Source organism: Canis lupus, chromosome 2 (genome assembly GCF_048164855.1).
Source record: "Canis lupus baileyi chromosome 2, mCanLup2.hap1, whole genome shotgun sequence".
Taxonomy (NCBI): domain Eukaryota; kingdom Metazoa; phylum Chordata; class Mammalia; order Carnivora; family Canidae; genus Canis; species Canis lupus.
This window is the reverse complement of record NC_132839.1, coordinates 9,840,454-9,860,478: the sequence shown is the minus strand read 5'-3', so window position 1 is coordinate 9,860,478 and position 20,025 is coordinate 9,840,454. Positions and strand designations below refer to the sequence as shown.

The following is a 20,025-nucleotide window of genomic DNA, read 5'->3' as shown; positions in this document are numbered from 1 at the left end:
CAGAGATTTTATCAAAGCTCATATAGTTAAAGAACAAGTAGGGCATCTGATCAACTGCAAGAGTGAGGACTTTGATTTAGTACAAAGATTACCACGTAAATGCTACAAACACGGTATTTTCGCTATTATGGAATTGGTATCATGTTTCTTATGTGACAGACTCAAGTTTAGATTTTACTTTACTGTTGAATTCCAGAGGTGTCTTACTAAAACCTAGTGTGCCTTGTTCCTAAAACTACCTCCAGTGAAATTATGTGACATTGGCCTGACACTGGCCTTATCTAAGATCTTGTCAGATCTTAGATAATGTACTAGAATCTATAGAAGTGATCTTTCCACTGATAACATACTTTCCTTATCTCATGTACTCCAAAGTCTACCACACTTTGAAAACACCCTCTATTGGAAAATAAATAAATAAATAAGTAAATAAATAAATAAATAAATAAACCTCTATTGGTCCTATTTGCTTGCATATTCTATTTCTATTTCCAAAATAAAGTCAGCTTACCTAATAAGCATACTCCCAAAACCACGCTGCATAATTGTTAAAAATATTATTGTTAAGTTGTTAAAAATATTTTCCTATTTGTTGTCATTCTATAATTTGGAAGTTGGTCTTAGGAATGTTAACACTTTAGGGGCACCTGGGCATCTGCCTTTGGCTCAGGTCGTGATCCCATGATCCCAGGGTCCTGGGATCAAGTCCCACATCAGGCTCCTCCCAGGGAACCTGCTTTTCCCTCTGCCCATGTCTCTGCCACTCTTTCTGTCTCTCTCATGAGTAAATAAATAAAATCTTTAAATAAAAAGGAATGTTAACACATTAATATGTGGAGGCCAAGAAAAATTAAGGCCATCCCACCTAAAGTTTAGCATTAACACAAGTACAGCCATCTTAGGCCCCTGTGAATAAGAGCTGAACTTTAAGGGGAAAAAGTGCAGAATGTCCTCAATGTCCTCGGCAGGTAATCCCTTATCAGAAAGACAACAGAGCCCAGGCCCATGGTAGAAAGTCCCATCTTAGAATTCTTCCATCCCTTCTGGAAATCCCCTAGACCAGGCTATAAAAAACCCAGCTGTAACCCACTTCGGGGTCCAAGTCCCTGCTCCGCTGTGTCGGATATACTTGGACCCAAGCTCGAGCTTGTAAATAAACCCTCGTGTGTTTGCATCGGTGTCGGCTCCTTGGTGGTTTCTCGGATTTGCGATCTTGGGCACAACAAATATTAATTTTCAATATTAAAACTCACAAATGTAACAACCTTAACCTTTTAAAAAGAATGCCTATATTGCGGCAGGCCTCAATTCTCCTTTCTTCTTACCCTAAGCCTTTTTCTTCACTTACCTAACTCCTGAAAAGTTCATTTTATAGCTCTCTTTTTCTCAATATTTGCTATTAATAGTCCCAGGAAAGACAATAAAAATGTTAAGGACTTCATTAGCATATCTCTCTGGCTCTATGTAATTGTTTTCCCATTAAAAATGATTCTTTGGCAGGGAGGAGGAGTAGAAATACAGTCAAATTTCCTTTTGAGCCTTTGAATAATGTACTTCTCAACTAACCAGAGCAACACATTAGATAACTCATGAAGTTCTGAGTCTCTAAACTACAGTCATAAGTACAGCTAGCTTCAGTTCCTAGAGAAAGCTTCAGTTCTCCTATAAATTTCACCTCTCTTTAACTCAGGAATCAGGAATCAACATGTCCAGGGGCAGACCTGTAAGCTCAGCAAATAAAACCACAAAGGGGAAGTCTATAGGTCTTAGAACCCCAATGAGGTTACAAGCACAAACAAAATCGATCATTGCTTTTTGAGGAGGACTGCGTAATTTGGGGAGTGAGTATCAAAGGATTAATAATGCGAATAAATTCTGAATAATGAATTCTCTGTAATCTCCTATTTTACACAATTCACATCAAAACAAAACAGTAAGCAGTGGAGGAGACGAAATCCGTACCCTACTTACCTGTACAAAGTAGTTGGAATACAGAGTTAAAAGCCTTATTTTACAATACTTCTTAAATTAAAACAAAAACACAACAGGAACTTACCTTCAAAAAAGGACCCCAATTGGTATCTTCCACTAAAAAATTTTGGCATTGAAAATACAAGGGCTCCCAGTCCTATCATAAAGGATGCAAATGCAAGCCATCTTGGTTTGTGTCCTCTTTCACCAAAGAATGACACAAATAAAGATAACAAACAGAACGAGATATCATAGCTTGATGATATCAGGCCCGTCAGAGAACTCTTCATTTCATAGCGCTTCTCAATAGTGGAAATGCTAATATTTACGAGGCCGTTTACTACAACACCTAAAAAGAGAGAAAAGAAAACATAAGTGGGTGATTTTTATTAACTTTATCATATGGGTTACAATTTTTAACACAGCATACTAACGTTTGGTTGCGACTGAAGTTTGGCTATGAATTTATTTTGACTTTTTTTGTTGTTAATGTACCAATTCTGAAAGTCTCAAAGTTTCAAGGCTAGCAATGCAAACATACTTCCTTAAAAATCAGTTTGCTTTTAAATGGTATACTTGTGAATTTTCAAGTGTCCATAAAATCGACGCTTACCACATACTAAATTGTAGCTAAGTTCATTTTTTCTCTATATGACAAATAAAAAATCATGAAGCCAGTTCACTAGAGAGACTCCAAGAGTAGCATACTCTCATAGACCTCACCCAGAAGAGTATAAAAAGTTCAAGGGACTCAAGAGGTCATTAAAGTAATGCCCAATTGTGTCCCAGGTTGTTCAATTATTTTAAACAATTTTTTTTTAATTTTTTATTTATTTATGATAGTCACGCAGAGAGAGAGAGAGAGAGAGGCAGAGAGAGAAGCAGGCTCCATGCACTGGGAGCCTGACGTGGGATTCGATCCCGGGTCTCCAGGATCGCGCCCTGGGCCAAAGGCAGGCGCCAAACCACTGCGCCACCCAGGGATCCCAGGTTGTTCAATTATTAAACATGTTTATATATAACTAGAAATGCTTCACTTAGTCTTATGAAAGGTGAAATTGAGCTCTCACACCTCTTTTCCTCTAACACTTTTATAGACATGAAAATTATAGTTTAAAAGATCTGAGAGCAAAAATAAACACACGCTATCTAAGAGTCATTTCAACCACTGGCAGTCTAAATCATATGCAAAAAAAATTTAAAAATATACACTTCATTGCTAATTACAACTCTGATGGAAAATACAAGGTACACAAGAAAAAGCTGGAAATCTAATTGTGAATGGCTTAACAAAAATATCTCCTCCATTAAATTTACAGGAGTTTAAACATCATTATAAATTGAAAATAAAAAGCATTGGATCAAAATACAGTTTTTAACTAGTTACCCATTTACTTAAGAAGATATCATGCATTTTCATTCATTCCTTAACAGAGTACACACAAGCCATGATTTCTACATCCTCTTTAAACTTTGCTTTATCAAGATTGTAACTGGAAATATATGTCAAGAAAATTGATATAATAAATTCTAAAAGTCCTAACATGATTTTACTTTTTTTTTCATGATTTTACTTGTATGCCAGTTTAATAAGTCAAAAGCCAATTTGCAATTCTTGAGATTTAAAAGTGTCTAATGTACCTGGGAATGGCATGCTTATGAGATAAATTTACCTAAGATTATGAAAATTTTCCCATCCAAAAATCACCTCCTCCCCCCCAAAAAAAAATCAACTCTCCAACACACTTGCTATACTGATTAAAGGTCCGTCATGAAAAACTCAGTTATGATAAAACTTCTCTAAGTAAACTTATAAACTCTTGGTGGGGGGGGGGGGATAGCATTATAAGCCTAAGCATACCACTCTGAATTCTATGTTACAGAAGTTCTAAGAACTCTCCCTTTTAAAAAGGAATTTCATGAAATATTGCATACTACATGTCTCTATTGTACATATATGAAAATAGGACGCACGTTAGAAGGTAAGGTGCTAAGAGAAATCCTGTTTATCTTTGAGAAATTCTGAGTTAAGTAAACTACCCTGACACGTTTGGGGTTTTTGTTTTTCCCCAATCAAATGCTTCTTAATATACCATGGAAATGGACCTCCCAAGGATCATGTCTGAGAAACGTGGTAATGATCCAAACTTAAATGGTAATAATTCAACTTTAAACTGAAACAAGAACTTATTGGGTCACCTTCATCTAGGATTATGCTTCTTAAATTGGGAGCCTCTGGGTAGATGCAGCTAGTGGCTAAGGGGCACAGTTTTCTAGGAGTGCCAATAACCTTTGCTAATAATCTTATTTTATATTACATGGAAGTGCTCTGGAACAAATCATGTATTCTGGAACACAGAAATTTCAGAATATGTTTTAAGGTAAGACAAAGTTTACTTGTGTCCAACTTCTTTGAACTTTGCATTCCTTTGGCACTGAAATGTCTCACCACAGATTTTGGACAACTAAGACCAAGGCATTGAGAGAAGGCGAACTTGCGTGGGGACCAAAGAGGTGGAAAGGGAAATAACTTCTTGGCTCAAAGCAATTGTTGGCAGAAGAGCTGCAGTTGACTTGCAACCAACGTTAACTTCCTTAACACCTATATGTGCAATAGCGAGGGGCCCTGAGTAAGGGGAGCAGGAATAAGAAGAGAGAGAATGTATTTAGATTTACTCTTCTGTTAATCTTTTAAAAAGAGCGTCTCCAAAAAATAATAAAATAAAATAAAATAAAATAATGAAATAAAATATAAAGTAAAATAAAATAAAATAATAAAATATAAAATAAAATAAAATAATAAAATAAAATAAAATAAAATAAAATAAAATAAAATAAAATAAAATAAAAAAATAAAATAAAATGGGCATCTCCAACTCCTCCCTCTCCCCAAAACTATTTCCCGGATGACTTTTCTTCCAATCGGCTCTGGGTAGCCTCTTTAACCAAATACTTTGAAACTAGGATTCCACTGACCCAAGAAAACCTACAGGCCATCAGATTCTGAGTTGCAGCATTTATTTCCTTCAGGGTGCTCCATCTGGTACCCCCTCTCCTCGGGTCTGTCACCTTAGGCCAACTGCCCATTTCTTTCTTTGATCCCGTGCATCAGGCAACTCAGCAACACCTGCACCTTCTCCAGGCTTTCTTTCCCGGGAGCCGCTCCTCCTCTACCACTCACTCCTCCAAACCCAGGTGTAGACCGCAAACTCCCAAGGGTATAAACGTGGACTTTATCCGTCACTCCCAAGGGACCCTAAGGAGCTCCCGGAACAAAACAGATCCTGCCCGGCTCCTCCGCGTTTCAGAAGCCTCGCCTTTCGCGAGGTCTGCAGCCTCTGCTTGAACATCCCGGGGCTGCACCTGCACCTGCACCTGCACCTGCACCTACGCTCACGCCTCAACCTAAACACACTCGCGAAGCACGAACGCTGCCCCCGAGCCCCTTCCCCAACTACCCTACGCCCCCTGCAAATTGACCCTTCCTTTCCAGAAACAATAGATTTACACACACACCCAAAATAAGTAAATAAACGAATATCCCTTTAGCGAGGAGTTTTAGCTAAATCGATAGGCGGCCGTCGCACAGAACGGTTACCCCAAGTGTAAACCGACCATTCCCAAGCCGAGGCTCCGGTAATTTCGACCTTCCTGGAAGGAATCGAATCGGGGAAACTGAGGTAGAACAGAAACGCAAAAAGGGGAAAAAAAAAAAAAAAAAAGTCGTACGGCCAGTGTGAAAAGTCGCTACTGAGGAAGAGCTGCCCCGCTGGCGCCCCGCCCGCTGCACTTCGGTGGCCGGCGGCCGCAGGTCCCCAGTCGGGGCTGCCGCGCACCTGCCCCCTCCCCGCGCACCTGCCCCCCGTGCACCTGCCCCCCGCCCCCGCGCACCTGCCGCGCGCCCCGCACCTGCCCCGCGCTCCTGCCCTCGCGGACCTGCGCCCCGCGCGCCCCCTCGCCCCGCCGCGCCCCTCGCCCCGCCGGCGCCCGCACCACCTTGCGTGAGGGCCAGGAGGCAGTAGTAGAGCAGGAAGCCCGGAGGCGTGTTGCAGCGCTGGAGGCTCCGCGGCTGCAAGTCCCCGCACCCGCACGGCCCCTCCTCAAACTCGGCCGGCGGCTCGGGCCCGGGCGCCTCTCGGGAGGCACGGGGGCCGGCGGCCGGCGACGGGGGCCCCGGGGGCGGCGCGGTCGGCGGCCGGGCGGTGGGCGACAGGTCCGACACCTCCACGTGGGAGGGCGACGCCAGCGGGCGGCGCGGGGGCTCCGGGCTGGAGGCGACGAAAGCCGGGTTCTCGATGCCTCCGCCGCCCTGCATGGTCGCGCCGCGCTCTCCGCGGCCCCGCGCGTCGGGGCGCCCGAGACACCGGGCCGCTGGCTCCGCCCCCGCGCAGGTGGCAGCGCCCCCCTGCGGGCCCCGCCCCGCCCCCAGGCCCCGCCCCCCGAGCTAGGCCCCGCCCCAGGCCCCGCCCCCGACCTAGGCCCCGCCCCCGCCCCGAGCTCGGCCCCGCCCCCGTCCCCCGCCCGCAGTCCGCGGGCCTCCAGAGCCCCCTCCGGTGCCGCCGTTGCCCCGGGAGGTCCTTCCAGAAGCTGTCCCGCGGGTCCTCTTGGCGGGCCACCGAGCCGGACTGGCGCTGCGCCGCCCGGAATCCCGCGCCCCGGCTGCAGTGCTGGGGACTGGGAGGGAGCTCCCCCGTCATCCTCCCTGGAAACAGAAATCCCCACCCGCCGCCTCGCATTCCCGGGGTCCCGGACCTCGCAGCGTCGGCCGGTCTGACGTGACTACCCCGAAACTGAAGATCCAGAAATTCTGAATCTCCAAAAGCCCCACGTACAGGGTATGCTTTCGGATGTAGACTGCATAGCTTAAGGTCAGCAAAGCTGATGTTCATGTGATCATGGCTACCTGTGGACTATATTTAAAAACACACGCTGGGAACAACCTAACACCGTTAGGCAGTAGTTACAATTCATTCGTTCTTTCACTCATTCATTCATCAAAAAATGGTAGATCAGGGAGGGGCGCCTGGGTGGCTCAGTCCTGGGGTGGGCCTTTGGACTCAGGTCATGATGTCAGGGTCCTGGAATCAAGCCTCAGGTCGGGCTCCCTCCCTGCCCGGCGGGAAGTCCGCTCCTCCCTCTCCCTCTTGTGCTCTCCGGCTCTCTCTAATAAAAAAATAAATAAATTTTTTAGATGATGGTCAGGAAAAGCCTCATTGAGTTTGAGCAAAAACCTCAAGGGGATAAAGGGGGGAGTCCCATGTGCAGAACAGAGTGGCTGGGGTGAATGAAATGGTTGGAGAGCAATAGCAGTTGAGGCAGGGGGAGGCATGCTGTTGGTGAAGAAGTGACTGGGGGTAAACCTCGGAGGCCGTCATAAGGACTTTGGCTTCCATGGCCAGTGGAACAGGAAGGTTTGAAACCAAGGACTGACATGATCATGACATGATCAGGCTTTCAAAGGACCCACGCTCTTTGTTTTCTAAAGATATACCAATATATTTAAATATATTAAATACTAAAGTAATATATTTTAAACGAAGACATTTTTAAAACTGCATCAATATCTCAAGATGTTGATCTTACCCTAAATGAAATGTTGATTGCAATAAGGGACATAATATAAAGTCACATAAATCTCCTTTTTGCTGGGTAATCAGGGCTACACACGCAAAGCTCTTATGTTTCATAAGACTGCAGAGTATTAAGGAAGCTACTTCCTCAAACCTAATTATTGATTATAAAAGGAACTTCAAAACAATGTGTCTGGACTACCTTTAGCAAAGTGGAGAGGTCTCAGATGCTCCTAGATACTTTACATGCTGAATTATATTGTTTTCAATACATAATACTATTATTCATTTATAAGGGTCCCTTCATTAAAAGATGGAATGAGGCTACCCCTCATCCTAAACCAGGATGTGCTTATTTCTTTTTACTTTAGTCCCTAACCTTGTTTAAAATAGTCTAGAGGAAGGCTTTCAAGCACCATCACTTAGTTATGAGATAGACTAGAATTCAGAAGAAAATACACAGTGCATGATACATGATATCTACTATTTTGTGAAAATTGTATTTCAATTATATCTGTTTTATTTACTGAGCTCAGGGATCAAGATAAAAATTACATGTATCTTACTTTGAACAGACATACATCCTGTCCCCTAGATCCCTGACAGTCTAGACTGGCCAAGAACATAGAGATGGAGTAGAAGTAGGAACTATTATTTTTTAAATTTCTTCTCTATATTCCATTATGTTTTTAAAGATTTATTTATTTATTTATTCATAATAGACAGAGAGACAGAGAGAGGAAGAGACCCAGGTAGAGGGAGAAGCAGGCTCCATGCCTGGAGCCCGATGTGGGACTTGATTCCGGGACTCCAGGATCACGCCCTGGGCCAAAGGCAGGCGCTAAACCACTGAGCCACCCAGAGATCCCCTCTATATTCCATTATTAATCCTTACTAGAGCAATACCTATTATCAACATGTTACATATTAAAGAATCTATACTTCCAGAGAGGATTGGTAACTCTCCTAAAGTTATACAGCTAGTAAATGGCCTGACACTTGTGCAGTTCTCTCAGTCAGATATCCTCCCTCAACCTTGCATTTTCTCTCTTTGAATTGCTATAGCCTATCACTGTCTGGTAGATTTTTTTCTAACAGTTCTAAGAGATCAACAGTCATGTGATCTGATGTTGATAAGGATTGGAAGACTAAGTCTGCTCTGAACTGCAGATATTCAGATTTTGCAGATATGCAAATTAGGCTTGATATGGAATCTCCATAGCCTTCTATTGTAAAAAGTTTCCACAGAAATGGACTTAGAGTGATGCCTAAATGTGTAAATATATGTATTATCACCATTTCATCTATGAAGTAATTTAAACAACCAGCAAATTTTGCTTTGACGAAATATGATTAAACACAGCCATGGCTTAAGAACTCTTTTGCAGCTTTGAATTAACAAATTCAAATACACTACCAAAATCAAAGTAGTATAATCATCGTGCACTTAAATTCATCCTGAGTAAGGAGAAATCTGCACTCTTGCAGCGCTAGAGAGTAGAACTTTATTTAAAGATTAGTGAAAGTGCTGTTGCTTCATCTTAAATACTTCTTGCTCTTACTGAAAGTGTTATCAACACCACTTTCCTGTTCCCTTACATCTTTTGTGCTGCAATGATGGAAGGAAGGGGGTTCATGTTTGCCACAAAGACAAAACGAAGCAAAATAAGTTTGTATTGATTTTTTTCCTTATAATTCTGTGGATAGTTGTTTTTTAATTCTTTGGTCAATATAGGGTAAAGTCAAAATACACCATGTTAAATTTCAGAAGGTAATTAATAAATTTCTATTCTTTTACTGGATTTCATTTGCTGAATTCTTAAAGGGTAGAGAATGGAATAAAGAATAGTATCCAAATTTTATGGTAAAGCTTCAACACTGTACACAAGAGCAGATGTCCTTGCCTAGGGACCATTCTCTGGAATGTGCCATAGGTCTTTCCCTTCAGGAATTGGATAACAACAAGATAAAGTGGCTTCATGACAGAAGCTATCAAGATTATTCACTAACTCCCCTTGCCCTGATTCCATGCCTAAAAGAAATCTTATCATTATATGTTGGCCTTCCAGGTAGATATACCTATAGGATGGAAATATACTAATATGCCTATCTTGAGCACTTTACCATTTTTCTTTCTGTGTGCTTTTAATAGTCTATTAGTTCCCTTCCAATTGTAAACTGGATGTAAATCCTTTAGTAGTAAAACACTATGATGCTCACAGAATATTAAAATTATAGGACCTTGAGAGAGCCTGAATACAAAGATGGTCAAGTGCAGATTTTACTGAGGTGATTAAAAATCCCACTATTAAGGACTTATTAATACCACTGGATCTTATATTTATTAAATAAAAGAAATTGCACAATCTAAGAGATCTTCTTAGTATTATTCATTTGTCTTTTTTATTTTAAATGCCCTGTAAAATGCATAATTAAAATAAATCATATCTAAGAAAAAATTTAATGCTGAACTAGATTATTTTTAAGACTTTCTGATTGCAGTCACACAGAAAGATACATTTATGTTTCAAAAATATTACAATTATATTTTCTTTAGTAATAGTAATCATAAATCTATGGAAAGATGAATATCCGTAAACATGTATGATTATAATTTTAAAAAGGAAAACATGTAAACATTTTATACTATAATCCCATAAGAAAGATAACCCAGTAGGCAGTGAAAAACGCATACTAGTGTAAACTTTACTGTACAGTATCGTTAAGCTTTTTACTGATAAGTGATTATTATTATAATTTACTCAAAACACTGGGAATTTTATAGGAGGATATTTGTGATACAAATATCACATTCGGTATAGTGATAATGGCATAGTTGGGTTTATATATAAATCAAGAAATGCTTTAAACTGAAGAAATTATCCTATAGCAAATGAACAATTAGGGTAATATTATAAATTATATTTCTTTGCTACCCAAGATCTGATTTTGATGCCAGGAAAACAGTCTTCAATATTATCATTTTATATAATTTGCATAATCACAATGTCATGATCATGACAAAATACCAGCTTTACCAAATAGAAAAACAGCCATGCTGCCTCTCTAATCCCATCATTCCTATAATTTTACCACTACTGTTTCTTAACAAAGTAGATGATGGTGGTTATTAGAATTTAGATTTATGGAACTACAAGGGACATCAAGATGTTGTTTGTTCCAGCAGCCTATTTCTAGGCAGATTAATGTTAAATGCGCCTAAAAGCTCAATGCAATCAGAAGCAGGAAAAAGGCCATTAACAGGTGGAGTGATAGTGCTGAGTGAAGATATTCTTTCATAGTAGTCTTTTTACAATTTGTTGGTAGTTGGTAGAGGTCTAGTATGAGGTTGAGAGAGTTAGCAGGCTACTGTTAATTGATAAAATAATGTAAATACAAATAAGAGCTTTAATGAACAGAGCTCAAGTTGTAGACATGAATAAAACAAAGCAAAACCTTATTTAAAAACCTTTACATTTCTACTTTATAGCTTGTGAAAGCTCTCAGAGCATGTTCCTAAAGGACAAGGACAAAGATTTTATACCCTACACAAGAGATAAGAATATAGAAAATTTCTTAAGTGGGCATCAGAGAAAATTCCCAGAATCAAAGTGTCTTCTTTGATTGAAGAGAAGACACAAAGATCTCCATACTTCAACTTATCAGAGGAGAGGAAATTTTGCTAGACTAGAAAGAGAAAAGAATACTAAAGAACTGCAGGAAGTAAAACTTCTGAGGCAGTGGTGAAACAAAGGCATATTTGCAAGAAAAAAAATTTAAATGGGCATTAAAAGTACAGCCAGGGGAGGGACTTCCATTTCCAGACAAGATAGAATAATAGCAGAGACCAGATTTAACTTCTATTTGAAATACTTAAAAGAAGAAAAAAGTAGATGAAGGAAAAAAAGTTTCAAGACACTTAGATTTCAAGTAATAGAAAAAGTAGTCTTTAAGAGACAGGAAGTGAACTAAGTGAGCAATTTACTGCCTTGAGCAAGTTTTCAAGTGACAGTGTGGGAAGGGTGGGGCTGGACGTGAAATGCGCAGAAAACCCAGCAGATTCTGAGTTGAGGAGACAAAATTGAAGGTTCAGAGTCACCAAGATGGCTAAAATGTGCAAAACAATACTAGAGAGGAGAAAGTTGCAGAGTTGCTATGCAGAGTGTTCCCTCAAATATTCAGCACAGTACAGATAGCATCTTCATATGTAGAAAGCATCCTAGACCACGGAGAGATTCATATGAAGGGGTTAGCGAGACAGTGGCCAATGTTCAGAAAAGAAGGTAAAATAATGAAGTTTTCAGACATTAAAAGCAAAAAAAGAAAAGCAAACTGTAATAATGTAATACCCAGACCCCCCACATACATACACACACGTTAAAAGAAGTCCTTCAGGCAGATGGAAAATGATACTCTGTGTAAATAATGATTTATAAATCATACAAAGGAATAAAGAGCACCAGAAACGAAATGTAGTTCAAGATCGATAACATATGTGATTTTTAAAATTATCTCTGTCTCTTTAAAAGATAAATTGCTTAAACAAAAAATTTAAAGCATTGTGGTATTCTTAAGTTATGTAAAGCTAAAATGTATGACAGGGGTTCAAAGGCCAGGTAAAGAGAAATGGAAATACATACATACATACATACATATATGGAAGGATATTATTATAAATATTTTATATCTGAAATGACATATTTATACATTTATATGTGCACTAATATGTCAAAGGTAGAATATTAAAATGACTTGTAAGTCCTAGAGCAACTTCTAAAATAGCAACAATAAAAGAGCCGATAAGGGGATAAAGTGGAGTGATAAAAAATATTCCATTAATCCAAAAGAAGGCTGAAAAGTGGAACAAAGGGAACAAAAATGGATAAGACAGAAAGAAAACATGGAACAAGGTGATGATTTAGGCCAAACTATATTAATAATTACATTAAATGGAAATAGGATAAATGTTCTACTTCAAAGGAAAAGATGATCAGATGTCACATAAAAAGCAAGAGCCAATTACATACTGTCTACAAGAAATACACTTCAAATGTAAATGCTAATAGGCTGAAAGTAAAAAATTGAAAATGATATGTTTACGCTAATCAAAAGAAAGCTGGAATTACTGCATTAATAGCACTCCAAGTGGACGTCAGAGCAAAGATTATTATCTGAAATAAAGAAGGTTTGCTTTGGCCAAGCAAATGATTGGACCGTGTTGTATTTTAACTGGAACATTCATGAGTTCACTGACTAAGATGTTTGTTGGTTAGAACTACTTTCCTTTCTTAAAACTCCTTGACTGAATAGACTAAAGATTTCTCAGGCTTCTGATATACTGTTTGGCTAAACTCTTGTTCTCCACAAGTGTCTAAGGCATTGAAAGTACATGTTTGCAAAGAAAGAAAGATTCAGTTCTGGGATGTGGGTGGAAAGTGAGAAAACAAGAATGTAGCCAGATGAGGAGACTACCTGCTTTTGAGGTCATTCAGGGAGTGGGATGAATCATAAAACAGTAAGGCATACACAATTGTACACCAACAAATACTCTCCCAAATAATGTACCTGAATATAAAAGGTAGATTGAACAAATGCCGCGCAACATTTACCAAAGGATAATAAAACAGTAAGTGTGGTATGCTAAAAACATGAAGATACTGTAAGCATAAACATTATTTGGTTACTATAATGCATGTGTTATGACATCCAAGCATCATAGTTGGTATCAAAGCTTTGGAATCATTTACGCATTCTTTTATAATGTCCATGGTTCTGAAAATTATACCTGTATTTCCTTGTCAAAAAAGAATTAAAAAGTCAAGAGTAAAGGCAAACATCCTAAGCTAAAACTCAACCAGCAAATAAAATTGCTTGTGGGACACTTGGAGTGACACAAGACAATAGAAGACGATCAGGAAAATAGTTTCCCATTGGCCAATAGGTACCAATCTGTGGCTGTCCTAAACATAAACACTACAGACAATTTTAATAGTTCTCCCCCAACATTTTTTTCAGTTATTATCTAAAAATTTAAAGAGAATGGGATCTAATTATTATTATTATTTCTGGTTCTTATATAATAGGATAGAAATACTGTCTCTTTTTTTTTTTGAATCCTAGAAAAGTAAAGGCCAGTATACCATGTTAGATGTTTTGAATAAAATAGATTTGATCAGAAAAATACAAAGCTGGCATTGTCATATAATTTTCACCTCATGTGAAGGGTGTATGGAATTTCCTTGCACTACTCTTGCAAGGTTTCTATAATTTTGCAGTTAGACCAAAATTTGTAAAAATAAGATCTTTTTATTACCTTTCATAAAACTCTCCAATACTTTCCATCATACTTAGAGTAAAATGATGTTCTTCGCATGGCCTACAAGGTCCTATTTATTTTAGCCCCTGCCTACCTCCAACATTAGTCCACGGCACTTTATCCCTTGCTAAATATGCTTTAGTCATGAGGTTCTCCTATTTCCTTCACATAGCAAACTCTTCTCCACCTTGTGGCTCTCGAACTTGCTTTTCTCTCTTCCTGGGATGTTACTTTCCAGGATCTTGTAAAGCTGATGTTTTCTGAGCATTCAATCTCAGCATAAATGTCATCTCAGGAAGGCTTTTTCTGTTTGACTGAAGTAGTCATCAGGCATGCACACAGATACACATTCTGTGTTGCCTTGTCCTGATTGCTTTCCTTATATCATTTGTTATCATTCACAAATATTCCCTTTAACCTGTTTATTATTATCCTCCAAAACCAGAGTTTTGTATTTCCAGTTCTAGCCTAGTAAGAGTTCCACGAACATTTGTTGAATGAGTCAACTTGAGAGCCACAAAACAATTATTGTAATAATTATCATAATAGCTACCTTTCATCTTGACAGAAACATGTTGCGTCATTTATGTACATTATTGCATCCTTACCTTACCCACTACATCCTTACCTTACCTACAACTGTATGCCTGCATTTCCTTTCATAGTATGATGTGCGGTTTCTGAAATTGCTCTCAATGAACCCTGTCTTCTGGTACTTAGGCCATTATGTCATCCCCTTCCCTTGTGTGTACTGGCTAAAAGTAACAACTTGTCTCCAACATACAAAATATTCCAAAAATGGCAGGGGTGAAATGATAAAAAAAGGAACTTTGCTGGACTGAAACCTGGTTTATACAAACTTGACCAAATCATCAAGGTTAACAATACTAGTGATGTATAATGACATCATGTATCCATGATATGATCCAAAGCAAAGGGAAGATCACCTCTGTGTGAAATCTTTCCCATAATGTAAAACTTCAGCATAATCATGAAACAATATCAATTAAACCCAAATTGAGGGACATTCTACCAAAAACCACCAGTTATTCTAAAAAAAATGTCAAGTTCATGAAACGCAAGGATAGAATGATCACAGATCAAGGAGACTAAGGAGGCATGACAAAACACAATGTGACATATCGAATTAGGTCCTAAAATAGAAGCATATGGGTGGGAAAACTTGTGATATCAGAATGAAGTTATAGTTTAACTTTTTAAAAAAGTATTGAGATATGGGGTGCCTGGGTGGTTCAGTCAGTTAAGCATCTGACTCTGGGTCATGATCTCAGAGTCATGATCTCAGGGTCCTGAGATCACCCTCATGTGGGTTCCAAACTCAGCAGGGAGTCTGCTTGAGATTCTCTCCCTCTCCCTCTCTCTGCCCTTCACCTTCTGTTCGCTCTCTCTCTCTCTCTCTAAAATAAATTTAAAATGTTTAAATTTTTTTAAATGATGTTGCCTTTCAGCCAGAAACACCATCTTCCAGTAAGTCACCAAGATGACTAACATAAAGGGAAAGAGGAGAGGTACCCATTGTATGTTCTCTAGCCCTTTTAGGAAACACTTAGTTGTTCCTTTGGCTTCATATATATGAATCCACGAGAAAGGTGATATTGTAGACATCAAGGGAGTAGACACTGTTCAAAAAGGAACACTCCACAGTGTTACCATGGCAAACGTTACCATGTACAGTGTTACCCAGCATGATTTTGGCATTGTTGTAAACAAGTTAAAGGCGAGATTCTTGTCAAGGGAATTAACGTACATATCAAGTGTATTAAGCACTCAAAGAGCCAAGATTGCTTCTTGAAGTGTGTGAAGGAAAGTGACCAGAAAAAGAAGGAAGCAAAAAAAGTATTTGGGTTCAACTGAAGTGCCAACCTGCTCCACCCAGAGCCGCATACTTGGTGAGAACCAATGGAAAGGAGCCTGAGCTGATGGAATCCATTTCCTATGAATTAATGGCAAAATAAGTGTAAAAATTAAGACTTCAAGACTACAAAAAAAAAAAAAAAAAACAACCCTGATGTGATGTCCATTCTGAGACTAGGCTATAGAAAACTATTTTGCTTGTACTTACTCTGTGGCTCTTTTAGCTTGCTGCTCTAATGAAGCAAGGTCTATAATGTGAGCCCACACGGACAGGCCCACATGACAAGGAACTGAGAGTTGCATCTAGTCAAAAGTTAGTGAGTCACTGAGGCCCTTGGTCAAACCTCCCTCAAAAAACTGAATCCTAACGACAACCATATGATAGATAGGTGATATCACTCAACAGCTGAGCAGGAAGTCTGGATCACAGAGCTCCACAGGGCAGCAGTAGCTTGCAATGTTTTATACCTACAGAGTGTAATTATGGCAAGACGTAGTTTTCCATGATATGCAAAGCAAACCAGCTCAGAATGAATAAAAATATGTTTACTTGGGCTATGCTAAAAACATTGGATGTGTAAAAATTTTAGTTTGGCACCTAGTGGTCTTTGGGTTGATAAGCTCCCGGGCTCTGTGAAGAAATATACAACCTATGGTCCACCTTCAGTTAATTTACATAACAAATTCACACTGAAGTTCTTCTATAATTAACTGGATCAAACAGCAACAACTTGCCTTTAAAAACTTCCAGGCTAAGATAAAGTCATAACTCTTGGTTTTTAGAGAACTCTTAACTTCTAAAGAAATAGTTGTTCAGGCATATGAGAGGCTTAAAGCTCTTTAAGAAAAATGCTGGGTCATCGCCAGGCATTACAATAGACCCTGGTTCAGGCACTTTCATGAAAAGATGGGATTACCTCTAAGCAAAAATAAAACACCATCTTTAATGTGAATAACTGCATCTTATTCTGCTACTGACCACGACCACCATTCATAAAGAAGGTATGGCTTTTTTTTTTTTTTTTTTTTAAGTTTTTTCAGGAAGATACCCGGTCTTCCTTTTAGTCTGTAGCCAGAGAGCACAATTTGGAATTGGAAATCTTGTGCTAAAACTGTAGATAGGATGTAATAGACCATGTAGATAGGATTTAAAAGACCATCTTTTAAATACTGTAAACTCTATCTTTAAGCCAGAATTGTAGAAATCAGAGAAACTTAGTCCCTGATCTTTACTAAGCTATAACTTGGTATCTGTATTTTTTTAAAGGATGAACTATGTCCTATTGCAGAAACAAATTGCCACTCCAATTGTGGGGGCTTAACATAATAAAAAGTTTTTGTGTAGCTTCACTATATGTTCAATAAGGATTTGAGAGTGGTTGCTCTACGTATACACTCTGTGGCCCCGGGGTGATCAAGAACCTACCACTTTAGTTGTACCATCTGAACCATACAAGCAGAAGAAAATAATCTGATCTGAAAGAGACCCATTGCACTTTTTCTCACATTTCATTGGCCAGAATGAGTAACATCTAACTTCGAGGTGACCGGAAAATGTCAGCGAGGGGAGGAAATACAATATTTGACGAACATTATATCTATGATAGTGTCATTCCTTTAAGTGTTTTTGAAGGCTGATATGGATAGGTGTGATTAGTTTCCTATAGCTGCTTTAACAAATTACCACAACTAGTGACTTTAAGACAATAAAAATCGATTATTTTACAATGTGAAGGTCAGAAATGCAAAAGAGGCCTTGCTGGATTATAATTAAGGTGTTGGCAATCTTTGTCTCATAGCCCCCCCTCCCTCCTATCTTCAAAGCAAGAAATAGGCAGTTCGGTGTTTATCACATCACATCATTCTGACTGATTCTCCTGCTTCTCTCTTCCACATTTCAGGATCCTTGTGATTACATTTATCTTAGAAAATCCAGGATAATCCCTCTATGTTAAGGTCACCTAATTAGAACCGTAATTCCATCTTCAGCCTCCAGAGATCAGGAGATAGATGTTTTGGAGGAGCCATCATTTTGCCTACACAATAGGATATGAAAAACACTTGTGCAGCTTTAACATACCTGCTATTTAAAATAATGCTTATTATATTATGCAATGACTTTTATATAAAATTCACATTTGAAAACTTTAAGAACATACTTTCTTTTATTAGTTCATGAGAATGAAGTAACATAAGATGTTTTCTTTTTAGTCTTAGAGACAAGGAAGAAATAACTCAGTAATACTCATTTCAGTATCAGTTTCCAGAACAAGTAAATCCTGTTTTCCTAAGGAGTCCTATAAGTTTTTTCTCCTTAAAAGAGAAAATGCTACTGGCTGTCTCCAATGCTTTTAGAAGCAAGAAGTGCTAAAAATCACATTAATCAAAAAATAGTAATGATGTCAGCATTGCTGAAGAAAAATTATAGAATACAGAATACAAGTGAAAGGGAAAATAATATTGAACCTTATTCTGAAGAGTAAACATTTTCTTATATTTTATTTACAAACAGAGAGAGAGCAAGGCATCTATGTACTTGGAAGAAAGAAAATTTAAAGGAATAAAAGAGAACCCCTTCCCTTAAGGAGTATGACATTTACTTAGAGTGGCAAAGTCATACACATGAAGACAAAACTAGCTACACCCAGCATGAAATGAGTCAGGAAGAAAAGGAGGGGGAAATGAGTAATTATATGGGAAAAAATAGTCTTATATGTCAGGAGTAAATTCTTTATAATAGATTTTATTTTTTAGGGCTGTGTTTTAGGTTTATCACAAAAAAATGAGAGGAAGCACAAGATTTTCCATGTAAACCCTAGCCCCTGTCCTACATTCACATGCGTAGCCTCCTCCATTATCAACATCCCTCAGCAGATTAGCACATTTGTTACAAGTGATGAAACTACACTGACAAATTATTATCACTCAAAGACCATAAATTACTTTAGGTTTACTCTTGATGTATATTTCATGGATTTGGACAAATTTCTAATGATATGTATCCACCATTATAATGTCATACAGTGTCATTGCCCTAAGAATTATCTGTGCTCTGCCTATGCACACTTCCCTCCCCGTTAGCCTCTGGCAACTATTCACACTAGTAATATTTCCACAGTTTTACCTTTCCTGGGATGTCATATAGTTGAAACCATATGGTTTATAGCCTTTTCACATTGGCTTCTTTCACTTACTAATGTATATTTGAATATACCTATAAATATAAAATATAAATATATAAATATATTTAATAATATATATTTAATTTCCTCCATATATCTTTTCATGGCATGATAGCTCATTTTTTTTTTGGCACTGAATAATATTCCGTTGTCTGGATGTACCAGTTTATTTATCCATAAGCTTGTTTGCTTCCAAGATAATTAACTCTGGATAATCTGCTGTAAACTTACGTGTACAGGCTTTTGTGCAGATACAAATTTTTGACTCCTTTGAGTAAAAACCGATGAGTATGATTGCTGAATCTTATAAGAGTATGATTACTCTTCTAAGAAACTGCCAAACTATCTTCCAACCTGGCTGTGCAATTTGGAATTCCCACCAGTAATTTCTTTTAAAGACTTTATTTATGTATTCATGAGAGACACAGAGAGAGAGAGGCAGAGACACAGGCAGAGGGAGAAGCAGGCTCCCTGCAGGGAGCTCAATGTGGGACTCATCCTGGGACTCCAGGATCACGGCCCTAGGTTGAAGGCGGCGCTAAACCGCTGAGCCACCGGGGCTGCCCCCACCAGTATTTAATGAGAATTCCTGTTGCTTTCATTCTCTCAGAATTTGGTTTGTCAGTACTACAAATTTTTGACCTTCTAATAGGTATATAGTGGTTTCTCATTTTAATTTGTATTTTCCTGATGACAAATGATGTGGAACATCTTTTCATAGGCTTATTTACCATTGTATATCTTTTTTGGTGAGATATCTGTCAAAGTTTTGGCTCATTAAACCAGGTTGTTTCCTTATTGTTGAGTTTTAAGGGTTCTTTTATATTTTGGATATCAGTACTTTATCAGTCCTTTTGCAAATATCTTCTTCCAGTCTGTGGTTCATCTTTTCATCGTCTTTTACAGAGCAGAAAGTTTTAATTTTAATTAAATCCAGCTTATCAATTATTGCCTTCACGGATTGTACCTTTGATATTTAATCTAATCTTAAAAGTCAACAATATACCCAAGATAATCTAGGTATCCTTTATGAGTTTTGTAGGTTTGCATTTTACATTTAGGTCTGTGATTCATTTAAAGTTAATTTTCATAAAGGTTATTTAGTCTGTGT

At 38.6% G+C, this 20,025-nt stretch overlaps 1 protein-coding gene and 1 long non-coding RNA gene across 2 annotated transcripts in view; one reads left to right on the top strand and one right to left on the bottom strand.

Annotated features, from left to right (window-relative positions):
• Positions 1 to 6,286, bottom strand: part of SLCO4C1 (solute carrier organic anion transporter family member 4C1) — a 76,152-nt gene extending 69,866 nt beyond the window's left edge. Inside the window, exons 1-2 of the mRNA XM_072789474.1 lie at positions 5,968 to 6,286; positions 2,057 to 2,320 (exon numbers count right to left, since the gene is read on the bottom strand). Coding sequence (XP_072645575.1) covers positions 2,057 to 2,320; positions 5,968 to 6,286 — 583 coding nt within the window. The remainder of the gene's footprint in view (positions 1 to 2,056; positions 2,321 to 5,967) is intronic.
• A 222-nt stretch (positions 6,287 to 6,508) lies between these two features.
• Positions 6,509 to 20,025, top strand: part of LOC140612265 (uncharacterized) — a 28,539-nt gene continuing 15,022 nt past the window's right edge. Inside the window, exon 1 of the long non-coding RNA XR_012013552.1 lies at positions 6,509 to 6,839. This is a non-coding gene — a long non-coding RNA (uncharacterized lncRNA). The remainder of the gene's footprint in view (positions 6,840 to 20,025) is intronic.